General features: G+C 33.1%; 1 protein-coding gene across 1 annotated transcript in view; it reads right to left on the minus strand.

Moving 5' to 3' along the window:
* Window positions 1-14,282: 14,282 nt before the first annotated feature.
* Window positions 14,283-22,976, minus strand: part of TBC1D32 (TBC1 domain family member 32) — a 170,350-nt gene continuing 161,656 nt past the window's right edge. Inside the window, exons 32-33 of the mRNA XM_054569887.1 lie at window positions 21,679-21,867; window positions 14,283-14,445 (exon numbers count right to left, since the gene is read on the minus strand). Of these exons, the coding sequence (XP_054425862.1) occupies window positions 14,326-14,445; window positions 21,679-21,867 (309 nt within the window). The 3' untranslated portion in view covers window positions 14,283-14,325. The remainder of the gene's footprint in view (window positions 14,446-21,678; window positions 21,868-22,976) is intronic.

Raw genomic sequence — 22,976 nt, forward strand, 5'->3', positions numbered from 1 at the left:
CAAGCACACGTGTCCCCCAACACACAGAAGGAAAACTTTTACACATGCACATTTTAGTTACAACCATGGCTAAAAAGAATTTAGTGAGCTATTATTTCTATTAAAATATATTCCTTAGTAAGCAGAAAACATATCTGTACCAAAAATGAAAGTTATTAATTTCATCCTTGATGTAACTATTTAAGGAACTGGGAGGGAAATTTGGTCCAATATTTCAAACTGTTCCCTCTGTATCAATGTGATATTCAAGACAAGTTTGCTATTTTATTCAGCAAACAGTCTGATACTCTGCTATGTGCCTAGCACTAGGCTAGAATTTCTGGGAGGTAAGAATTAATCCACATTGCCTCTCTATTTGAGAAGATTACACTTAAATTTGGTAAGATAATGCTCCCAAGAAAAGTATTTACTAATGATACATTTGTTGAATAATAGTGCTGGCATTAAATAACAATGAAAATTAAAAGCAAATCCAAATAGTAATATAAGGAATAGCATCTAAAACTATATATAGATAGATGATAGATAATGAGAGAGAGAGATACAGATACAGGGTGGTTAAGAAACCTGTAATATAAGAGGAAGGAGAAAAGTGATGTAGAGTGTTTTGCAAGTTATTAGATTAGAGTGATCTAATCTAATAGATCAGATTAGAGTGATGTAGAGTGTTTTGCAAGTTATTGGTTATAAGTTTCTTATACTAAACATGAAGTGGTGTAATATTGAAGGGAGAATGAGATAACTATAGATGTATAATATAAAACTGAAAGCAACACTAACAAAAGAAAAGAAATACCTTTAATAAAAAAATGAAAGACATTATATGGAGTCAACTAAAACACAATTAATCAAAAGTAAGGCAAAATAAAGAAGCAAATAAAACATTTTAAACAAATAGAGAACAAAAGAAGTTAATATAAAATGTAAACCCAAACATATGAATAATTACATAAAGTGTAAATGGTCTAAACATCCTAATTAGAAGATGATTTGTCAGACTTGCAGCAGGGGTAAGCTCAACCAATTCTATGCTGCCTATAATAAAATCACTGTAAATATAAAAATACATAAAGGTAAAGTAAAAGAATGGGTAAAATCATGCAAATTCTAAACAAAAATCCAAAAACCTGCAATGGCCATATTAATATTAAACACAGTAGGCTTCAGAAAAAAGAATATTAGTAAGGATAAACAGCCACTTCAAAAGGATAGAACAGTCAATTCATCTAAAGGATATAACATTCATAAAAGTTTATATAACTAATGTAACTGAGCTTCAAAATTCATAAAGCAGAGACTGACAGAACTGAACAGAGAAACAAATCCACAATTACAGTCAATTTCAACATTCACAATAATTGCAAAAACAAGTAGCAAGGAAATCAGTATAGATGTACAAGACAAACAACAATATCAAATAACTTGATCTAATTGAGATTAACAGACCATACAAACACAGTAAAACATATACTTGTTTTAAGTGTATGTGGAATATTTACAAGGTAGATAATATTCTGGGATGTAAACCAATTTTCAATAAATGTTTAAAAAGACTGAAATTATATAAGGGATGTTCTGACCACAATAAGATTACACTAGAAATCTATAACAGAAATATTCCTGAAAATCCCCAAATATTAGGAAACTAAATTACACATTTCTAAATAACTCATGAATCATAAAAAATCCAAAGATAAATTACAAAGTATTTCTAATTAAATAAAAATGTATAAACAGACGTCAGAGTAATGGCAGTGGGAGAATTCCCCTTTGTCCTCTCCCCTTGAAGTTTCAACAGTTTAAACAGCAATAAATCAACAAAGGATTCCCTGATCAATGTACAAACGTGTCTGATCCACACACTGAAACATCTGAAGGTGAGCAGGTGGGAGCAAACCAAAGAGGTGGAAAGAGACAAGAGCTAAGATGGTGCTAGAGATGTGTGGCCGAGAGCTTACAGCCTGAAGCTTATTTCAGGTCTCAGTTCAGAGAGGGGAGGAATCAGGCTGTCACTGGCACTCCCTTCAGCTAGGAGGAGCAAAGAGATACAGTGAGCATTCCTGCCAGAGTGATCAGTACATGCTATGGTTGAGCACAGTGACCTGGGCAAGGACAAAGCACAGAGATATGGCCACTGTTGTCTGACAATTGACATTCCAGACAGAGATACCAAGCCATGGAGTCTGGCCACCTCTCCTCACACTGCCAGAGTTAGCAGAAGGCCCCAGTAAAAGCTCTGGCAGTGAGGGTTAGTTTGCAGAACACATTATCTGCAAACCTAAGAACTGATACTACAGAAATATTTTTTCCCTGAGCAACAGGTACACTCTGTGACCAATCCCAGGGTTGGGGGTAGGCAAAAAAGGGAGGCTACAGAGGCTAACCAGTCACCATTTCTGGGAGAGCAAAGCAATGAAGGCAGCAGCAAGTTTTTGCCAGCTGAACCAAGCCCCACACATCAGAGCTGCACTGCTGTGGCAATGTCCAGTTGCAGAGGACAGCACTGGGATTTCACAGATTTGGAACCCCATTGTCCACCACATTTCTCCATGGGGTTGGTCATCTGAGACCAAAGCAGCCTGTACACAGAGAAGATACCCACTTTTCAAAGGAAAACAGTCCATTTGCTACCACGCAGGAGATATCTGAAAGGCCAGAGCAGTAGAAGAAAACTAAAAAACTTCTGATTCAGTGCCATCACTAGACAACAATAGACTTTTTCTTATTAATCTACTAGAAAAGTGGCACTCATATATAGATGCCTAGACAGAGAAGGAATCCATCAAATACCATAAATAACCAGGGTAACAAGGAAGCTCAGAAAGAAAATGAAAAATCTCCAGAAAATAAACTTCATGACATGGAAATATGAGATTTAAATGACAGAAAATTCAAGATTGCAGTTCTGAAAAAACTTACTGAGATTCGAGAAGACACAGATAGGCAGTTTAATGAGCTCAGAAACGAAATCAATGAACAAAATGAATACTGCAACCAAAGATATTGAAACTAAGAAAGAACAAAGTAGAAACTGTGGAGGTGAAGAACTCAATAAAAGAGATAATGAAGTGACATAGGAAATAGAGCTGACCAGATGGAGGAAAAGATTAGTGATATCAAGGATAGAAATCTGGAAATGACTCTGAGGGAAGAAGAGAGATACATGAGCATAAAAAAAATGAAAGAACTCTATGAGAACTATCTGATTCCATCAAAAAGAACAATATAAGAATAACAGACATACCAGAAGAAGAAGAGATATAGAAGGGGATGGTGGGCCTATTCAAACAAATGGTTGATGAGAACTTCCAAAACAGAGGAAGAGCTAGATCCTCAAATCCAAGAAGCAAACAAAACACCTAATTACCTCAAGTCAAAAAAGGCCTTCTCCAAGGCACATTGTATTAAAACTGTCAAAAATTAATGAGAAAGAAAGAATTCTCAAGACAGCCAGGAAAAAGAAGAAAGTAGCCTATAAAGGAAAGTCTATTAGGTTATCATCGGACTTCTCAGCAGAAACTCTACAAGCAAAAAAAAGAGTGTCATCATATACTGAAACTATTAAAAGAGAGAAATTACAAGCCAAGAATAATATATCCAGCCAAATCATCTTTTAGGTATAAAGGAGAAATAAAGAGTTTTCCAGAAACACAGAAGCTGAGGAAATTTGCCAACAGAAGACTTCCACTGCAGGAAATACTTGAGGAGGTTATTTTAACTGAACAAAGAACAGAAGGTCAAAAAACTATGATTAAGATCAGCAACAAACAGCATAAACAGCAATAATTTGTGAGAAAAATAATATAAAAAAAGGTGAGGAATAAGTCTGAATTTGCAAAGAGTGATGGAGATTAGACACATTCCAAAGAAAAAGGACTACCCTACATATGAAACCTTCTTTTAAATAAACGTAATGATAACTGCACACATGAATACCCAAAACTGAGACCCATAATTTTAAAAAAGAGGAAATAGAGAAAAAAATCATGGAATTCCCCTAAACAAAAACAGCAGAAATATAAAGGAAAAGAACCAATGGAGGTAGAGTAACCCTAAAACAAAAAATAAAATGGCTCCAGGAAATCCTCATACATCAATAATTACCTAAATGTAAATGGACAACTGAATGCACCAATAAAAATGAAGAGAGTAGCAGCCTGGGTCAAAAAACAAAACCCAACCATATGCTGACTTCAAAATATGTATCTCAGCTAGAAGGACAACTACAGAGTCAAAATGAAAGTGTGGAGAATCACTCTCCAAGCAAATGGCATGCACAGAAAGGCCGGTGGAGCATACTTATATTTGACCAAAGAGATTTCAAGAAAACAAAGGTAACAAAAGACAAAAATGGACATTTTATAATAATTAAGGGGCACTATGTGAAGAAGGCATAATACTTCTCAATATATATGCATCCAATTGGGAAGCACCCAAATATATAAAGCAACAACTAACACCATTAAAGGGAGAAACTAACAAAAACAGAATCCTAGTAGGGGGCATAAATGCCCCATTGACAACACTGGAGAAGTCATAGATGACCCATTGACAACACTGGAGAAGTTGTCCAAACATATCCATTTTAAAAACTGGCCTTAAATGACACAGACCAAATGGATATAATTGACATGTACAGACCCTTTCATCCCAGAATATCAGATTATCATTTTTTTTCTGATCCACATGGAACATTTTTAAGTATAGACCATATGTGGGATCAAAAAATTTGCCTCAAAAAATTTAAGAAGACTGAAATCATACCAAGTACATTCTCCTACCATAAGTCTTTGAACCTAAAAATTAGCTGCAAAAAGGGAGCAAAAAAACAAAAACAAAAACAAAACAAAATCCAAGAACATGTGAAATTAAACAACATGCTAATAAAAAAATGCCTGAGTCAAAGAAAAATAAAAAGTGAGATCAAAAGATATATGGAGACAAATGAGAATGACAATATGACATAAAACTTCTGGGATACAGCAAAAGCAGTATTAAAAGGGAAGTTTATATCATTATATGTCTACTTCAAGAAACAAGCAAAATCACAAATAATAAATCTAACAGTACACCTTAAAAAACCAAAAAAAGAAGAGATTTGAGAATCAGCAAAATAAAGGGGATAATTAAAATTAGAACTGAATTGAATGAAATAGAGAAAAGACTAAACAAAGCGGGGGTTCTTTGAAAAGATTAATACAATTTACAAACTCCTGCCTATCCTTACTAAGGAAAATAGACAAAAGAATAAAAAAAATCAGAAATGAAAGAGACGTTACTACAGACATCATAGAATACAAAGGATCATACAAATATACAATCAAGTACTGTATGCTACCAAATGCAATAACCTAAAAGAAATGAAGCAGTTCCTAGAAATATATAACCTCCCTAGACTGAATCACAAAGAGCTGGAAAATCTAAATAGACTGATCAACAGTGAAGAAACTGAAACAATCATCAAAAATCTCCTCAAATGTAAAAGTTCAGGACCAGATGCTTCACTAGTGAATTCTGTCAATCATTCAAAGATATGATACCTATCCTTCTCAAATTCTTTCAAAAAATTAAAGAAGAGGCAACAATTCCTAACACATTTTTTGAGACCAACATAACCTTGATAACAAAACTGTTAAAGGTATCACAAAAAAAGAAAACTTGAGACCAATATCAATGATGAATGCAGATACAAAAAATCTGAAACAAAATACTAAGAAATTGAATAAAACAATACATTAAAAGGTATTATATTATGATTGAGTGGGAGTCATTACAAAGGTACAAGATAGTTCAACACACAAAAATCGATAAATATAATGTACCAGATTAACAAAATGAAAATCATATGATCTTAGCAATAGAAGCAGAAAAAGCATTTGATAACATACAATATCCATTTATAATTAAAACAGTCAATAAAGTGGGAGTAGAAGGAAAGTACCTGAACATAATAAAGGCCATATATGAAAAACTCTTGGCTAATATTATATTGAATGGTAAAAAAACTGAAAGCTTTTCCTCTAAGATCAGGAACAAGACAAGGATGTCCACTCTCACCACTATTATTCAACATAGTACTGGAAGTCCTAGCCAGAGCAATCAGGCAGGATAAAGAAAGAAAAGGCGTACAAATGGGGAATAAAAAAGTAAGTGTCACTTCTTGCAGATAACATGATTCTTTATATAGAATAATAAAAACTCCACCAAAAACTATTGGGAAAAATAAACAAATGCAATAAAGTTGTAGGATACAAAATCAATGTACAAAAATTCACTGTTTTCCTGTATACTAACAATGAAATTTCAGAAAGAGAAATGAAAAACAAAACAATCCTTTTTGCAATAATAACAAAAAGAATAAAATACCTAGGTACAAATCTAACAAAGCAAGTGACGGACCTATATACAAAAACTACAAAGCATTATTAAAAGAGATTTAAAAAGACACAATGAAATGGAAAGATCTTCCATGTTTATGGAGTGGAAACAACATGGTTAAAATGACCATATTACTCAAATCAATATACAGATTTAATGTAATTCCCATCAAAATCCCAATGAAATTTCTTAAATAGAATAAAAAACATTATCAGATTTGTATGGAACCAAAAAAAGACCACAAATAGCAAAAACAATCCTGAGAAAAGAGAACTAAGCCAGAGGTATCAAACTTTCTGGCTTCAAATTACACCAAAAAGTGACGATAATCAAAACAGCATGGTATTGGCCGAAAAACAGACACCCAGGCCAATGTAACAGAAATGAGAGCCCAGAAATAAAACCACATATATAGTAGAAAATAATTTTTTGACAAATGAGCAAAAAACACACAATGGAGAAAAGAAATCCTCTGCAATAAATTGTGCTGGGAAAACTGGAAAGCCACATGCAAAAAAATAAAAATAGATTACAGTTTGTCCCTATGCACAAAAATTAATTCAAAATGGATCAAAGACCTAAATGCAAGACATGAACAATAAATTACATAGAAGAAAACATAGGTACTAAACTTATTAACCTTTTCTTATAGAATATTTTATGAATTTGACCCCAAAAGCAAGGGGTAAAGGCAAAAATAAATTAATGGGACTAAATCAAACTAAAATGCTTCTGCACAGCAAAGAAACTTACAAAAAGACAAAAAGTCAACCAACTGCATGGGAGAAGGTATTTGCAAACAATGGTTAGTAACCAAGGGTATATGTGTATGTGTGTGTATAATATAAATATAAATATATTTTTAAATTTATAAATATAAATATAAATATGTAAATATATATAAAATATATACCTCTACACTAAGCAAACAATCCAATTTAAAATTGGGCAAAGGACCTGAACAGACATTTTGTTCACAGAAGACATACAAATGGCCAATAGATATATGAAAATATGTTCAACTTCACCAGCTATTAGCAAATGCAAAGGAAAACTACAATGAAATACCACGTCACACCTGTTAGAATAGCTATTATCAACAAGACAAGTAATAAACGTGGAAAGAAAGAAATCCTCATTCATTGCTAGTGGGAATGTAAACTAGTACAGCCACTATGGAAAATAGTATGGTGGTTCCTCAGAAAATAAAGAATAGAGTTAGCATATGACCGAGCAATCCCTCTTCTAAGTATCTGTACCAAAATTTTGAAGATATTGATTCATAAAGATATAGGCACCCCTATGTTCTTTGCAGCATTATTCACGATGACCAAGCCACAGAAACAACCAAAGTGTCCTTTGCTGGATGATTGGACAAAGATGTGCTACATATATACAATGGGATAATGTTCAGTTAGGAGAAAAGATGAAATTCTGCCATTTGTGGCAACATGGATAGACCTTGAGAATATCATGCTAAGCAAAATAAATCAGACAGAAAAATTTAAGGACCATATGATTTCACTCATATGTGGGATATAAAACTGAAAGCAACAAACAAATGAGAAAAACAAAAACACAGACACAGACAACAGCATGGTGGTTACCAGATGGAAGATGGGTAGGCGGATAGTAAAAGGTAAAGGGGGTCAAATGCACGGTGACAGAAGGAGATTTGACTTTGGGTGGTGGGTACGCAAAACAATATGCAAAACATGTATCACAGAAATGTATACCTGAAACCTATATAATCTTATTAACCTATATAATTTTATGTCACCCAATAAATATAAGTTTAAAATAAAATCATCATAGAGGCATCCGTGAAAGACTAGAAAAAGCACTGGTAATGAAGTTGGAAGACCTAGTTTCAAAAGAAGTTGGTCCCATAGTCAGCTGTGAAAACTCTTTAAATCTCATTTTCTTAATTTTATTCAATGAAAATAACATGCACTTAATAAAATTTTTCTGAGGATTAAATGACGTGACAAATTTAAAATCCCTGGGTATTCTAAGCAAAGCAACAAACAACAAGTGCTGGTGAGGTTGTGGAGAAAAGGGAACCCTAGTGCACTGTTGGTGGGAATGAAAACTGGTGTAGCCACTGTGGAAAACAGTTTGGAATTTTCTCAAAAAGCTAAAAATGGAATTACCTTTTGACCCAGTGATTCCACTGCTGGGACTATACCCTAAGAATCCCAAAACACAAATTCAAAAGAACCTATGCACCCCAATGTTCATAGCAGCACAATTTACAATAGCCAAGTTCTGGAAGCAACCTAAGTGTTCATCAGTAAACAAGTGGATCAAAAAACTATGGTACATTTACACAATGGAATACTATGCAGCAGAAAGGAAAAAAGAACTACCACCCTTCACGACAGTATGGATGAAACTGGAGAGCACTATGCTAAGTGAAATAAGCCAGGGGGCGAAGACAAATACCATATGATCTCATCTATATGTGGAGCCTAATCAACAAAACAAACAAGGAAAATATAACCAGCAACATTAAAAGAAAAAACAAACTGACAGTAACGAGAAGGAAGGAGAGAATCAGGTAACAGGGACAAGTAGGGGAAGGGTCATGTATAAAGGAACAAGTATAAAGGACTAATGGATAGAGCCAAAGTGGGGAAAGATTTAGGATGGGAGGAGGGGGTGGGTGGGACAGGGAAAAGTGGTGGCAGGAAAATGGAGACAAATGTATTTGAATAATAAAAAATAAAATAAAATAAAATAAATAAAATCCCTGGGTATTCTACAATGATACTAAGTACCATATAAAGTAAGACCCAGCAAGCCTTCATTACACAGTCAACCCCTGAACAACATGGGTTTGAACTGTGCAAGTTAACTTACAGTGGGTTTTTTCAATAAATACTGTAAGTATATTTTCTCTTCCTTATGGTTTTCTTAATAACATTTTGTTTTCTCTAGCTTACTTTATTGTAAGAATACAGTATATAATACATATAACATACAAAAATGTATAAACAACATATCAAAATTTGTGGATGAAGGTAAGGTAGTACTTATAGGAAATATTATAACACCAAACATCTCCACTATAAAAGGAAAAAGTACTCAAATTAATGACTTTAAGAAACTACAAAGACAAGAGCAAATGAAGCTGAAAATAAATAGAAAAAGAAAGTAAATAAAGTTTCACATAAAGATCAAAGGGACCAAAAACAGTAAAATAGGGAAAACTGATTAAACTAAATGCTAATTCTTAGAGAACATCAATAAAATTTATAAACCTAGCCACGCTGATCAGGAAAGAAAAAAGAAGATAGAAATCAATAATATAAAAAATGAAAGTGATGGTATTACTACAATATTTACACATACTAAAAACGATAACAGTACTATTATGATCAATCTGATGCCAACAAATTTGACTTGTTGCTGAAATGGAGAAATTCCTTGAAAGAAACAAATTACCAAGGCTCTCTTAAGAATAAATAGATAATTTGAAGAGCCATGTAGTAGAGAAATTGAATTTTTTGTTATAAATCTTATCACACACACACAAAAATATTCCAGACTTCACTGGAAAATTCTACCATTTATGGGGAAAATAATATCATTTATACAAAAGCTTTTTAGAAAACAGAAGATGAAAATCTATCAACTCATTTTATGAAGCCAGTATTACACTGATATCAAAATCAGAATAAGAAAACCACAAGTCGATATAAAAACTCAAATTTTAACAAATCAAATCTGATAACATAAAAATGATAAAATATCATGACCAAGTAAAGTTAATCTTAGGAATGCAATGTAGGTTTAGCATTTGAAAATGTTGGTGAGTCATCATATTAGTAGACTAAAACAAACAAAAAAACCCCCTCAAAAACCCCTTACATGATTACTTTGATATAAAACATTTAATAAAATCATTTTCAAACTGAAATTCTGTTCCCAGAACTCTCACTAAAATAGGAATAGAAAGGATCTTTTTCAACCTAAGGTATCAATGAGTAACCTGCAGGTAACGTAATTGCTAATGCTGAAAATTATCCATTATGATTGATTTGTGACTGTCTCTTTATTGAGGTAAAATTTACATAAAATTTACCCATTTTAACCATATATTTCAAAATATTTTATAAAAAAGTCATGTATCCATTGCTACATACTGTGCTCTCTTCCTCTATGCAGAAGTCCTCTGTCTTCATACCAAGCCCCAGCCCCCAGCCCCAGTCTGTGAAAACCACTAATATTCTGTCACTATAGATTTCCTTTGTCTGGAATATAAATAGAATTCTATAGCTTGAATTCTTTTGTAACTGTCTCATTTCAGTTAGTGCAATGCTTTTTAGCTTCATCCATGATTTTGTGTTCATTAGTAATATGGCTATTTTTTAATGCTGTATTGTTTCATTTTATGTCTAAACCACGTTTACCCATTCACAGTTGAGGTGTGGGTTGTTTCTAGTTTAAGGCTATTATGAATAAAGCTGTTAATTATTATTCATGTATAAGTCGTTGTATGGTCATATATTTTCTTTTGGGGAAATACCTAGAAGGGGTATTGCTGAGTCACATAGTTAAGTGTGTATTTAAAAAAAGAAAAAGACAAAGCCCACCTTCCAAAACAGCTGTTGGACTTTTCATTTTTTAAAAAACAATGTGTGAGAGTCGCAATTGCTCCACTTCCTTGCCAATCCATGCAACGAGGTATTTCCCTTTTGTTTTGGGCGTGTACTTTAGTTTAGTCATTTAGTAAGTGTCTCCCCTGGTTTTAATTTGCATTTCCCTAATAACTAATGACGATGGGCATTGTTTGTGCAAAGTTGTCATCTGTGTATCTTCTTTGGTGAAGCTTTTGTTCAAATATTTAGCTTATTTTATTATCTGTTATTATTGAGTGGTTAAAATATTTTTCATAATGTGAGTACAAGATCTTTCACTAGATGTGTGTTAAAATCTATTAAATTTGTGGTTTGTCCTTTCATTTATTTTAGTGTCTTCTAAAGCATTTTTTTTTAATTTTGAGGAAGTCTATAAAAATGATCAATTTTTTCTTGTACGGTTTGTGCTTTATGTGTGGTAAGAAATCCTTGTCTAGTTCACTATCTGCTCCTTCCTGTGCCTTCACAGTGAAATGTAGCTGCAGGAAAATATACAGCTTTGCTAACTCATCTCATGACTATTAAATCCCAGTACATTTTCCTATTCCATTCACACTCCCGCTGTCCCTGACAATTATCCCATTAATTCTCATCTCTTAAAATCTACCAAAGTTTTTGCCATCCTTCCTTTTAGCTGATGCCCTTCTTCCTATTTCTCTGAGAAAACAATAACTTCCAGAAATGCCCATCCTGTATCTTTGCTCATTTATACCAATTCCTCTTCTGCTACTTGAAGTGTCTATGCTCCAGGCAAAGGCTAATTCCAAAACTTATTCACTAGATCCCATTCCCCAAACATTTTCAATTCATGAAATTCACTCCAGCATTTCTCTCTTCAGAATCATCATTTTTCCTTCTTTACTGCATCATTCCAACCCGCATATACACACATTTCCAGTTCCCATCTTAATTAGGTATTTTGATCCCATGCCTCCTCTAGCTACCATTCACCCTTATTCTCTCTCCCTTTACAGTGACACTCATAGAGGGCAGTTTCCACATCTTTCCTCTCAGCATCATCCAAACCTGCTCCAACCAAACCTTTGCCCTCAGTAATCCATCAAAATTGCTCATCAAAATCACCAAATCTGTAGGTCAATTCTCATTTGTCATCCTTATAACTAACTGTATTTTCACAGTTTTAAAATATGGACTCTTGAGAGGAGATGTACCTCAATTTTCCTATTTTGAATATTAAAAATATTTAATTATATGTACAACCCTCATAACATATTGGTTTAATGACCAAGGAAATTTCCATAGTATCTTGGAAATGAAAGATCAAATTAGAGCACACCATAATTTAATAACCATAAATTTAGAGAGAATTCTGTTGGAAAGTTTACATGAATTTCTGAGACTTATTTACCCTCTCAGATTCTTTAGATGCCTTTATAGCATAAGAAAGCATAACTACAAAGATTACACTATGATGACAGATACTCAAAGATTTATACATGTGCACTTAAATTATTCACAAATCTTTTTTACATTGTTTCATAAAATATAGTTTATTACAACAAATCCTGTAAAATGTATGGTCCTTTCATAAAATTACAATAAATTTGCCTTATGACCTTACATTTTAAATAATTAAAAACAAAAATGAGAAGCAAGATAGGCTATTTATTTCTATTCTAAAGAATATCATTAAGATAAAAACAGGTGCAAAAATAATTTGCAGTGTTATCTATACAATAGCTAACATGTAAATAGCTAAAATGTAAAATACAAGTATTTCATATTTTATTTCACTAAACTGCTCATTGTTTTTGTCACTGTTCATAATACACTTATCAAATGAAAACGAAAGCCTTTGGCTCCAGCTGAAGTTAATTTTCCAAAATGTGACTGTTATTATCTAGAACTTGCTCAGTTTCCAATCAAAATCACCAATGGATTTTGTAAAATTAAGTTATAGTTCCTTCTCCATTTATATTTCCAATTACCATGTAATAAATTAAAAAAAAATAAAGCTGTAGTTTTCTTTAGGACTAATAATAGTAACTCAAGAACTGAATGGAAGGAAATGGACCCATAAACATGTATGACAGGTTCTGTGGAAGAGCTTTGCAAAATTAAGTTTGAAAGTACACTAAGCTCGGTGTTACGGGTCACCTAGGACTCTCTTACTTAACTCGTATCAGTAAGAGGTAAGTGAGCAATATGTCAAATTAACTCGCTCAATTTTCTTTTCTCAACTTTTCCAATGCCCTTTAGGAACACCATTACTGATAAGCTATTGTTGCATTTACAGATAAAACCTGATTTTGGAAGGCTGATATTGCAATAGCCTAAATACCACAAAATTGAAAACTGTGCAGTACCAGTTGTTTCATCATACTAAAAGGAAAAATGAATTTGTGGGTGAGCCATTTTCTGTTGAAAAGGGAAAAAAAAAGCTTCAGAATGACTTTACTGGTTGATTTCAAAACTTGTTGAGATTGCTGACTGAAAAATTAGCGGTTTAATATTTTTACATATTATCTTTCATATATGAAATGTTACAGTTATAAGAAAACAGACCCTAGCATATTGTATTAATCTCATTGAAGCAGGAATTCTATTTAAATAAAACACAGTGTTGGTAATTTAAAATAATTTAGAAATCTATTCTATTTAAAGTTTTCAACTTAGTACAAATCAAATCTATCACCATGGAAAATGCATAACTAATGAGACTCAAATTCTTATCAGTATGAAATAACTAATCTATCTTTTAAATGAACCATGTAGAGACTATATTTCACATGAAAAATTATAAATTGATATAGGTATCAAAAGCAATTCCTAAAAATACAATTATGTCTGAGGACAACATTTATCCTACAACTTGCCATGATAAATATGATTTGTTACTTTTTCTCCACATGTCAAATAAGCAGTGTGGTTTTGTCTATTTTCCTTATATGTGCAGACAAAAAATAAAAATAAAATAAAAACAATTGTCTTTTCCTTGTCTTTATGGATTTCTTAAGGCTAGTCAAACAATTATTTACAATACTGTTGCTACTTTCTAAACTCATTGGAAAAAACATTTTAATCATCTGGTGATGGTGGAGATCTAGGTTGGAAATATCTTTTAAATATAAAAAACCATAAGTAAGCTAGAATTGTTCTAAAACAACCATATAAAACAATAATCTTAAATGTATTCGTTTCATGTCAAAAATTGACCTAATAACTACTTGAATATATTATTATATTACTTAATTTACAGAATTGATTTATAAAGCATATATTCACGAAGCATATGTTGTTATGGACACAGAGAGGAAACAATCAAGTCCCTTTGTTTTATGATCTATGTGCTTTGCACTCTAATGTTCCGCATGTCTCTCAGCAACACTGGTCGGTAGTTTTGTTCCAAAATTTCCATGTATTCAAAGTAATCACTCACTCGAAACCCATGCAGTGCTTCTTCCTGTCAAAAAATATAAAGGGAACAGTTCACTTGCTTGGGTAAAGACACACAATTCTAAGTTAATAAACTGTAAATAGTTGGTGTGTCTTTTTTTCCAGCTATAAACAAGGAGTTTCATGTTGCTAGTAAATGTGTAATTATTTTCTATTTGATAGGCTGTGCATGTATATGATAAGAAATCATGTCCCTAATGAAACAAGGTTGTCTGTTTTCAAAACCAAAAATGTTTTACAGCTAACAAAAAATAAAACAAACTCTTAGATAATGAAATCTTCCTAATATTTTAGATATAGTAGGTCTCAATTAAAGAATGATTATTTACATTTGTAATTAGTAAAGACCCTGGAGCTTTTCTATTAAAGAATACTATAATACTGCAAGATAGATCTGTTTACAGCAATTGTTCATAAAACCTTCAACAGCCTGCAATTCATAATGCTGGTACTATGCACGTCTATACTAATTTGGAATGTAATGGCTAGTGTTCCAAATGAGGCACTCAAAAGTAAAACAGTAGGGACATCCAATTAGAATCTGAGCAACTGTTGGACTATTTCTTTTAGCATCTTCAAATACTAGCTCTTCAATACCTACCGGTCAAAGTTAACAACAACAAAAATCTGCATAAGGAAGATTATGTTTGACTCAGTGTAAGAAGTACATGTATCATGTTAGAGTTTTGGAGGTTATAAGAAATTCTGGATAATTCATGCCCTTCTGGAGATTTTAGTTTAAAGGTAAAATTTACTAGAAGAAGAAGAGAGGGGGAGGAGAACAGAGAACCCATTGAAACAAATAATTGATGAGAACTTTCCAAACCTATGGAGAGAGCTAGATCCTCGAATCCAAGAAGAAAAAGAACACCTAATTACCTCAATCCAAAAGGTCTTCTCCATGGCTCACTGTATTAAAACTGTCAAAAATTAATGTCAATAAAAGAACTTTCAAAGCAACAGGAGAAAAGAAGAAAATAGCCGATAAAGGAAAGCCCATTAGGTTGTTACTGGACTTCTTAGCAGAAATTTTACAAGCCAGAACAGAATGGAACTGACCAAATGGGAGATGATATTTGGTAACAACAGCTCTGACAAGGGGTTAATATCCAAAATACTCTTATATAAAGAACTCATATAACTTAACACCAAAAAAACAAACTATCCAATTAAAAAATGGGCAGAGTACCAATGGATACATGAAAAGGTGCCCAACTTCACTAGCTATTAGGAAAATGCAAATAAATTAAAACTACAATGAGACACCACCTCACATCTGTTAGGATGTCTTTTATCAACAAGACAAGTAGTAACAAGTGTTGGGGAGGTTGTGGAGAAAAAGACACCCCCATTTACTGCTGGTGGGAATGTAAATTGGTACAGCCACTATGGAAATCGGTATAGCAGTCCTCAAAAAATTAAGGAGCGGGACACAGGAGCCAGGAATGCCTCTTCTGAGTATTTACTTGAAAAACTTGAAAACATTTATTTGCAAAGATAAATGTGCCCTTATGTTCATTGTAGCGTTATTTACAGTGACCATGACATGGAGACAATTGAAGCATCCTTTGAGAGATGAGTGGATAAAGAAGATGTGGCACATACATGCTATGGAATACTGCTCAGCCACAAGATGAAATACTGCCACTTGTGACAACTGGGATGGACCTTGAGAATATTATACTAAGCAAAATAAATCAGCCACGTAAAGCTAAGAACCATATGATTTTGCTCATATGTAGGACAGAAAACTGAAACTCACAGACACAGACAAAAGCATGGTGGGTACCCAAGGGAAGGGGACTGGGAGGGTAGTAAAGGGTTAGGGTTAAGGTTAGTAAAGTGTACAGGGGGCCGAAGAGATGATGTTGCAAGACAAGTTGAATTTGGGTGGTGGGCACACAATGTAATATACAGATCATGTATCACTGCAATGTACACTTGAAACCTATATAGACTTATTAACTAATGTCACCCCAAGAAATTTAATAAAAAGAAAAAAGTACGGAGGAAAAAAAGTAGATAAGTCACTTCGAGTGGGTTATACTGTAATAAAGAATTGATTCTCATGAATAATCACCAGTAAGTAATATAAAATAAACATTTGCCACAAAAGGTGTAGAAGTTACTGTACACTGAGGTCATTCAACGAAGTGTTTGCATTAATGTCAAATTTCACATAAGAAGAAACAAATCATATAATGACAGTCACATGAGAAAAGGGGTTTTGGGGACACACCCCTGCTCTTCATCCTTGCTAGACATGAACCTGTGTGTGCTGTCTGACCTAGAGTATGAAAAAGAACCTTCTTCTTTGATCAAAGGGTAGAAACACAACCTGCAAGTAATATTTCTTCTAGAGGATGTGTCCTGGGGTACTTGGTAAAATTAGAAATTTTCAACGTCATATCTACAAAACTTTTGAATCCTGATTTTGGCATTCTGGATTCAAGCTCCAAAGTTAACATTTTTACATATTCTAAAAGTTTTGAGCTACTTGAGAATTTGTACAGAATCTGAGAACTCAGGACTCTATCATGAAAATTCTGTCTTAAAAGGTCTGGGGATGGGTCTAGATATATCAATTTTAATAAGCACCCTTGTGATTCTTAGGATTAAGAAAGTTTAAATAGATGTGTGGTTCTGGATAGAATATGAGGTTCTTAAATATTTAGATAGAGTAAGGGGTTCTTAAAGATTTTTAACTCAGCTGAAGAGTTCATGGGCATACGTGATGACTAGAAAGATGATTTAATCTTGACTGGGTATGTAAAGAAATAGACCTTGAGCAGATACAATGTAAATGAATGTCTCCGATGTAGAACTGAAGGTTATGACAATGCCAGCTATTACTATGATATAAAATACTAAGACATCTTGGGCTGGAGGGAAAAAAACGGGAGCAAAAGTATATCATCTAGCTATGGACTGAGCAGAAAACTCTGTTTATTTTGTTTCATTCTCTACATGACCTTTCTTAAATAAGAACAAGAAAGACATGGGAGAGGCATGGAACAGGAATGTAGAAACTCATTTTTTTTAAGAACTTGCAATGTGCCAGAAGGTGATGTTTTAGAAGTACCTTACAGATATCATCTCATTTTATTCCTCAACAGCCTTATGTAATAGGTATTATTTCACACCCAGTTATACAAATGAAGAAACTGAAGCACTGAGAGGCTAAGCAACATTCCCCAGTTCACATAGTGAAAGAGCCAGAATTTTAATTCAGGTGACCTCAAGTTATAAGGACAAAGCAGAAAACATCTGTAAACCACAGTTGACAAAATAGTGAGCATGTTTTATCTATTCCCTCAGATAGTAAATTATTTTTATTATTATGCGTACTTTTGCCTTTCAAAGTTTAGCATTCAATTGGTTTTTCTCAGTCTAATCACCATTTCTTAGCCTGTCAAGATGTTCTGGAGCAACAGCTGCAAGAGCAACACACACACAAAAAATTCCTCTTGACAATTAACTGATTGGGCTGAAATTAATCTGATTTTTTTCATAATTATAAATTGATTTTGTCATAATATGCAAGAATATACAAGATTTAGTTGAAGCATTTTAATTAAGTATTTTGAGCCTTCACAGCCTTTCACTGGAAGGCAATCTTTTCCTAGTTTGGCATTTCAGTGACATTTGTCCCCAGGTTGAATTCACAAGCTAAAAATCAAGATCACTGCCAGCCTATTAGCATGCTAGAGAGGAATGAAATAGTCAGTCAGTTGGCTAAAAGAGAGGGTCTTCTGAAATTACCTTTAAACTCTCAACAAACGTGTCTGTATCTGTGTCTCCTGTGTCTGTGTATTAGTGTGAGTGTGTGGGGGCGTGTGTGTGCGAGAGAAAGAGGGGAGAGGACGGCTGCATTAACAAAAAATGTAGACTTTCAAGCTTGCTGAGATAGTTGAGAGTATTTATTTTATTGGATGTTTTTCCCTTAAGGAGTTTGACGCCTCCAGATTTTCTGAACCATCATCTGTCACAGATAAAAATGTTCGGAACAAGGGCTAAACTCTTCAGCATGCCTTCAGGAGTTGCCATCTAGCTCAGTACTAATCTGTTAATCACCATAGTGTGGGAAAAATGCACTTAGCTGCTCAATGATCCAACCCATATTTTTGTTGTATCTGCAAAGATACTGTGAAAAACTCAGACAATACCTTGCAGATATCAACTTACACTCATGATATTCATCGAATCTAGTATTTAGTGGTTTAATCAACTGGGGAAAAATAAACATTTTTTTGTTTGTTGTTTTGTTTTATAGTAAACCTGGGCTGTCCATTAGTGTTCACCATTCTGGTCTAAGAAATTCCAAGTAGTCTTTGAAATATATTGATTGATCATAAAGAAACATTCAGTGGGCTATTAAAAATTTGGAAAAGGAGTCTAGACTCTCAACTGCCTTAAAATATTGAGCTGAAACCAAAATGAAGACAAATGCGTTGATATTTTCTTCATGCTTCTATCATGCCACTTTCTGTCAATAAATGAAACTTAAACTAGGAAAAGAATTGCATGTTTTCAATCTTCTGGAACCATCTCATTTGAAGTTTCTCAGGGTTACTGATAATAGTGGAACGCATATGTTTATGGTTTTTCAATATTTTAGAAACTAATTCAGTTGGGCCTAATTATTTGAACCTATTTACAAGTCAGATGTTTGCTTTGTCTACTTTTATATAATGATTCAATTTCCTTTTAAAAAGTAGTTTTATTATCAAAGAGATATGAGCTCATTTCTTCAAAAATAAAGTCCACTGAAATACATGCGAATATACATATAACAACAAGTAAAAGCCTTCTACTTTACCTCCTTTCCTCTCAGAAGCAATTATTACAAAATATGTTGATCCAGGAGATAATATGTAATTTAAAAGAATTTATTATGGTGTGACAAGTACTAGAGAATTGCTGATAAGTGTTTTTTTTCTCCCTGAGTACAATGCTGAGACTTTGGGTCAGAAAGTATAAAATATAATTTCAAAGGTTTAATCTCTATAACTTAGAGTTAAATGAGTGATTTTTTAAATCATATAGCTACTTCTGACGTAAGGGATCTTCTGAAGGCTATATAAAAATCATTTCATTAATCAAAACTCCATTATTAATATCAATAAGTGAAAAATGGTATAAGTTATGTACTTTGCAAATGAAAGAAGACAATAGAGTAGCTGAAGGGTTATGTAAATGTATACTTAAATAAACTACACTTGAATTTATCTCACAAAAAGAAAACTGCCCACCGGAAGAGATCAGTGAGGTTAAGACCTATCTGCTGAAAAGCATAAAGTCAAGTGAAGTCATGAGTAATGTTACTCAAGGGGCATTTTTCTAATCCCTCATATGACTGCAAACAGCAGGAGTCAGACATAAAGTTTGTTCCAGGACAAGTGCTAACAATTAATCCTTTGCCAGCATGTCCTTAATTTGGATTTAAACCAATTCAATTAAAATTTTAGTAATTTAAGTAAGACTTAGTTGGTAAAGATAATGTTTTCTCCTCATTTAAAAACTGTTTAATTTTAAATTGATAGCATTATGCCTGGAGCACAACAGAGTTTGGGACACATTTAAAGAGGTCACCATTTGCAAAATGATCCTGGCATTAGTGAAGAAAGAGATGAAACTGCAGTGATCACCACTGTTTATCAGATTTAAAGGTAATGAAATACAAAGACACCCTTCTGGCAGGAAGTAAGGTAAGTGACAATCATTTGAAGAATTTAGTAATGTTTGTTATTCAATGTGAATAAAACTAAGTTCACTCATCATTCCCTTTATATTTATTTACAGTCTTTGTTTATTCTAGCAACAAGTATTTATTGAGCATCTACTATGTACTAGGTACTATTCCAGGCATTGAAAATACATTAGTAAACAACACAGACAAAATCAAAGTTCTTGATGAGCTTATCCATTATACTGGGGAAGACTGACCTAAATACATATAAAATAATTTCAGCTAGTGGCAAACACTGTAAGAAAAACTAAAGTGGGGTAAGAGATTAGAAAATTATGGGTTAGGGATATATGAATATAAGAGTTTGGGAAAATTTCAGACTCTGAAGCCTCTATAACTAAACATGTAGCTGACGAAAATATCTCTTGCTGAAAAGGAATTCACATTTTGTTCTCAACATAATTCCCATTCACTTAACCATCCCTGTACTCCAAATTCCCTTTTGCAGGTCATTTTTTTTCCACTTAAGTTTTCCTTCTACATGTACAACCATTGCCTTGGTATACTTTTTCATTAAGAATTTTTCTAAAATCATACTTCCAGTAATATATTTAGGAAATTTGAGACCTTTGGATCCTGCACTTATGAAATAAAAATAGTTGATAGTTTGGCTATCTTAAATGATCAATGACATTTATTTACACAAAATCATCATTAAATGGAAAACAACTACAACAAATACGTAATGGTAAAGAAATAAAGATAAAATTCATCTACATGGAAATTTGTCATTGATTAGAGAGTAACTAGCAAATGCTAAATATTGGTTTTGGTGTACACATGTCAATGTGTACCTATGGAGGGTAAGGGTAATAAGGGAACGGAAACAGACTTAAATCCAAGGAAAGATTTTAATTTAAAACAAATAGAGTTGGACTGCTACCACAAATCGCACATGGGGATGTATTTATATATTATGTATTTCCTAAAGTCCACTGCTTCAGAAGTCAGATTACTGTAAATAAGAAGGTAAGCAACTATGTCTTGTTTTAAAATATTAACATATATGGTTACGACATTTATTTTAAAAAGTGTTATGATAGCATAATATTTCAAGAAAACCTTTTATAAAAATTAGAAGTTTAAAAGAATACAGAATGTGAAGGCATAAAAAGTTGTATTAAATGTTTTTTAGAAAGTATCAAACTTCTGTATTAACATAGTAACTTGAACTTTAATTGACTAAATAAGATATAGAAATAAAAAAAAATATATCTTTTTACACAAAATACTAATTAAAAGCAAAGTTTTGGATCCAGACAGCTTAAGTTCACATTTCAGCTCCATCATTCTCTACTTGTATAATTTTGGGCAATTTACTTAATTTGGTGGCTCAGTTTCCTTATCTCTAAAATGAGGATAATAGCACCTACCTCTAGTGGTTGTTTTTAGGATGAGATAACAGTCTAGAGAAGTATCAGACATTAAGCACCCCATCAAAGTTACCTATTAAATCTTAACTGTTTTCCCTTTAAATGTAAAGACACTTACTTTTAGAAAAACGTGGAGATCTTGAGTCTGGGTGTGCTGTAGAATGTCTTGTTGGAGGTGTTTGAATATAGCTATACAGATATATACTTGATAATCGGGACCAAGGAAAACACAAGTAGCAATATAATGGCAGATTTCTATCCAATCTAAGTAATTCCAAAAACACTGAGTTATCCATTGCAGACAAATCTAGGAAAATAAATAATCAGTTCATTAGAGTTTATGATGTTCAAAAAGCAGTAACTAATAATTCACACAAAACCAATGAACAGCTTAGCATTTAGTCAAAAAAAAAAAAGAAACATCCTGCACCTAAGCCTAACAAGGATGCTTCACCTATTTGCGTAATGCATGAGAAAACTTTCATGGCCTTCGGCCTCAGGACTTGGGGTCACCTGATGGTGCCCACACTGCTCAGATGTCTATTGCTAAATGCCTTCTTTTCTCATATTGTCTTCGCTTCGATAATACCAGTCTGCTCTCTACAGATACTAACAGAAATGGAAGTTTTTTCTATCCTACCTATAATCACAGATGTATAATTATGCAGATGACAGATTGCTAAATGTTACATTAATGCAAATGGACTCTTGATGAATCAGAAAACAATTTAAACTGAACTGAATTATATAACATAAAAACTGAGAGCTAATGTACAGAATATTTTAAAATGAGACTTTAAAAAATCATTTATCTTACTTTTTGAATAACATTTGTTCAGATTATAAAAGAGATAGATGTCCATTGTGGAAAAACAGTAAAGTTTAAGAAAAACTAACAATCACACAGAGATTAACATTGTTAAAATTTTGGTACATTAATGTTATGAATGGAATTGTGTATTCCTGCAAAAAGTATGTCAAAGCCCTAAACCCAGTATTTGTGAATGTGACATATTATTTGGAAACAGAGTCTTTACAGAAGTAATCAAGTTAAAATGAGGAAAGTGAACCCTATTCCACTATGACTGGCATCCATATAAGAAAAGGAAATTTGGACAAAGAGACAGGCACATACAAAGGGAAGATGTTGGAAAGTCACACACAGAAAATGTCATACATGAAAAAAATGACTGATGTATCTACAAGCCAAAAAATATCTAAGGCTATTAGAAGCAAGGAAAGGAACACCAAACTTTACCACTGGTGTGTTCAGAGGGAACATAGCCTTGCCAACACTTTGATTTTGATTTCTGGCTTCCAGAACTGTGAGACAATAAATTTCTGTTGTTTTAAGCAGCCTACATTATAACACTTTGATACGGCAGTCTTTGGAAATCAAGACAATTAACTTCTTTC

This window comes from Pteronotus mesoamericanus, unplaced genomic scaffold, assembly GCF_021234165.1.
Source record: "Pteronotus mesoamericanus isolate MK-2021 breed Mesoamerican mustached bat unplaced genomic scaffold, CSHL_Meso_final contig_20, whole genome shotgun sequence".
Classification (NCBI taxonomy): Eukaryota; Metazoa; Chordata; class Mammalia; order Chiroptera; family Mormoopidae; genus Pteronotus; species Pteronotus mesoamericanus.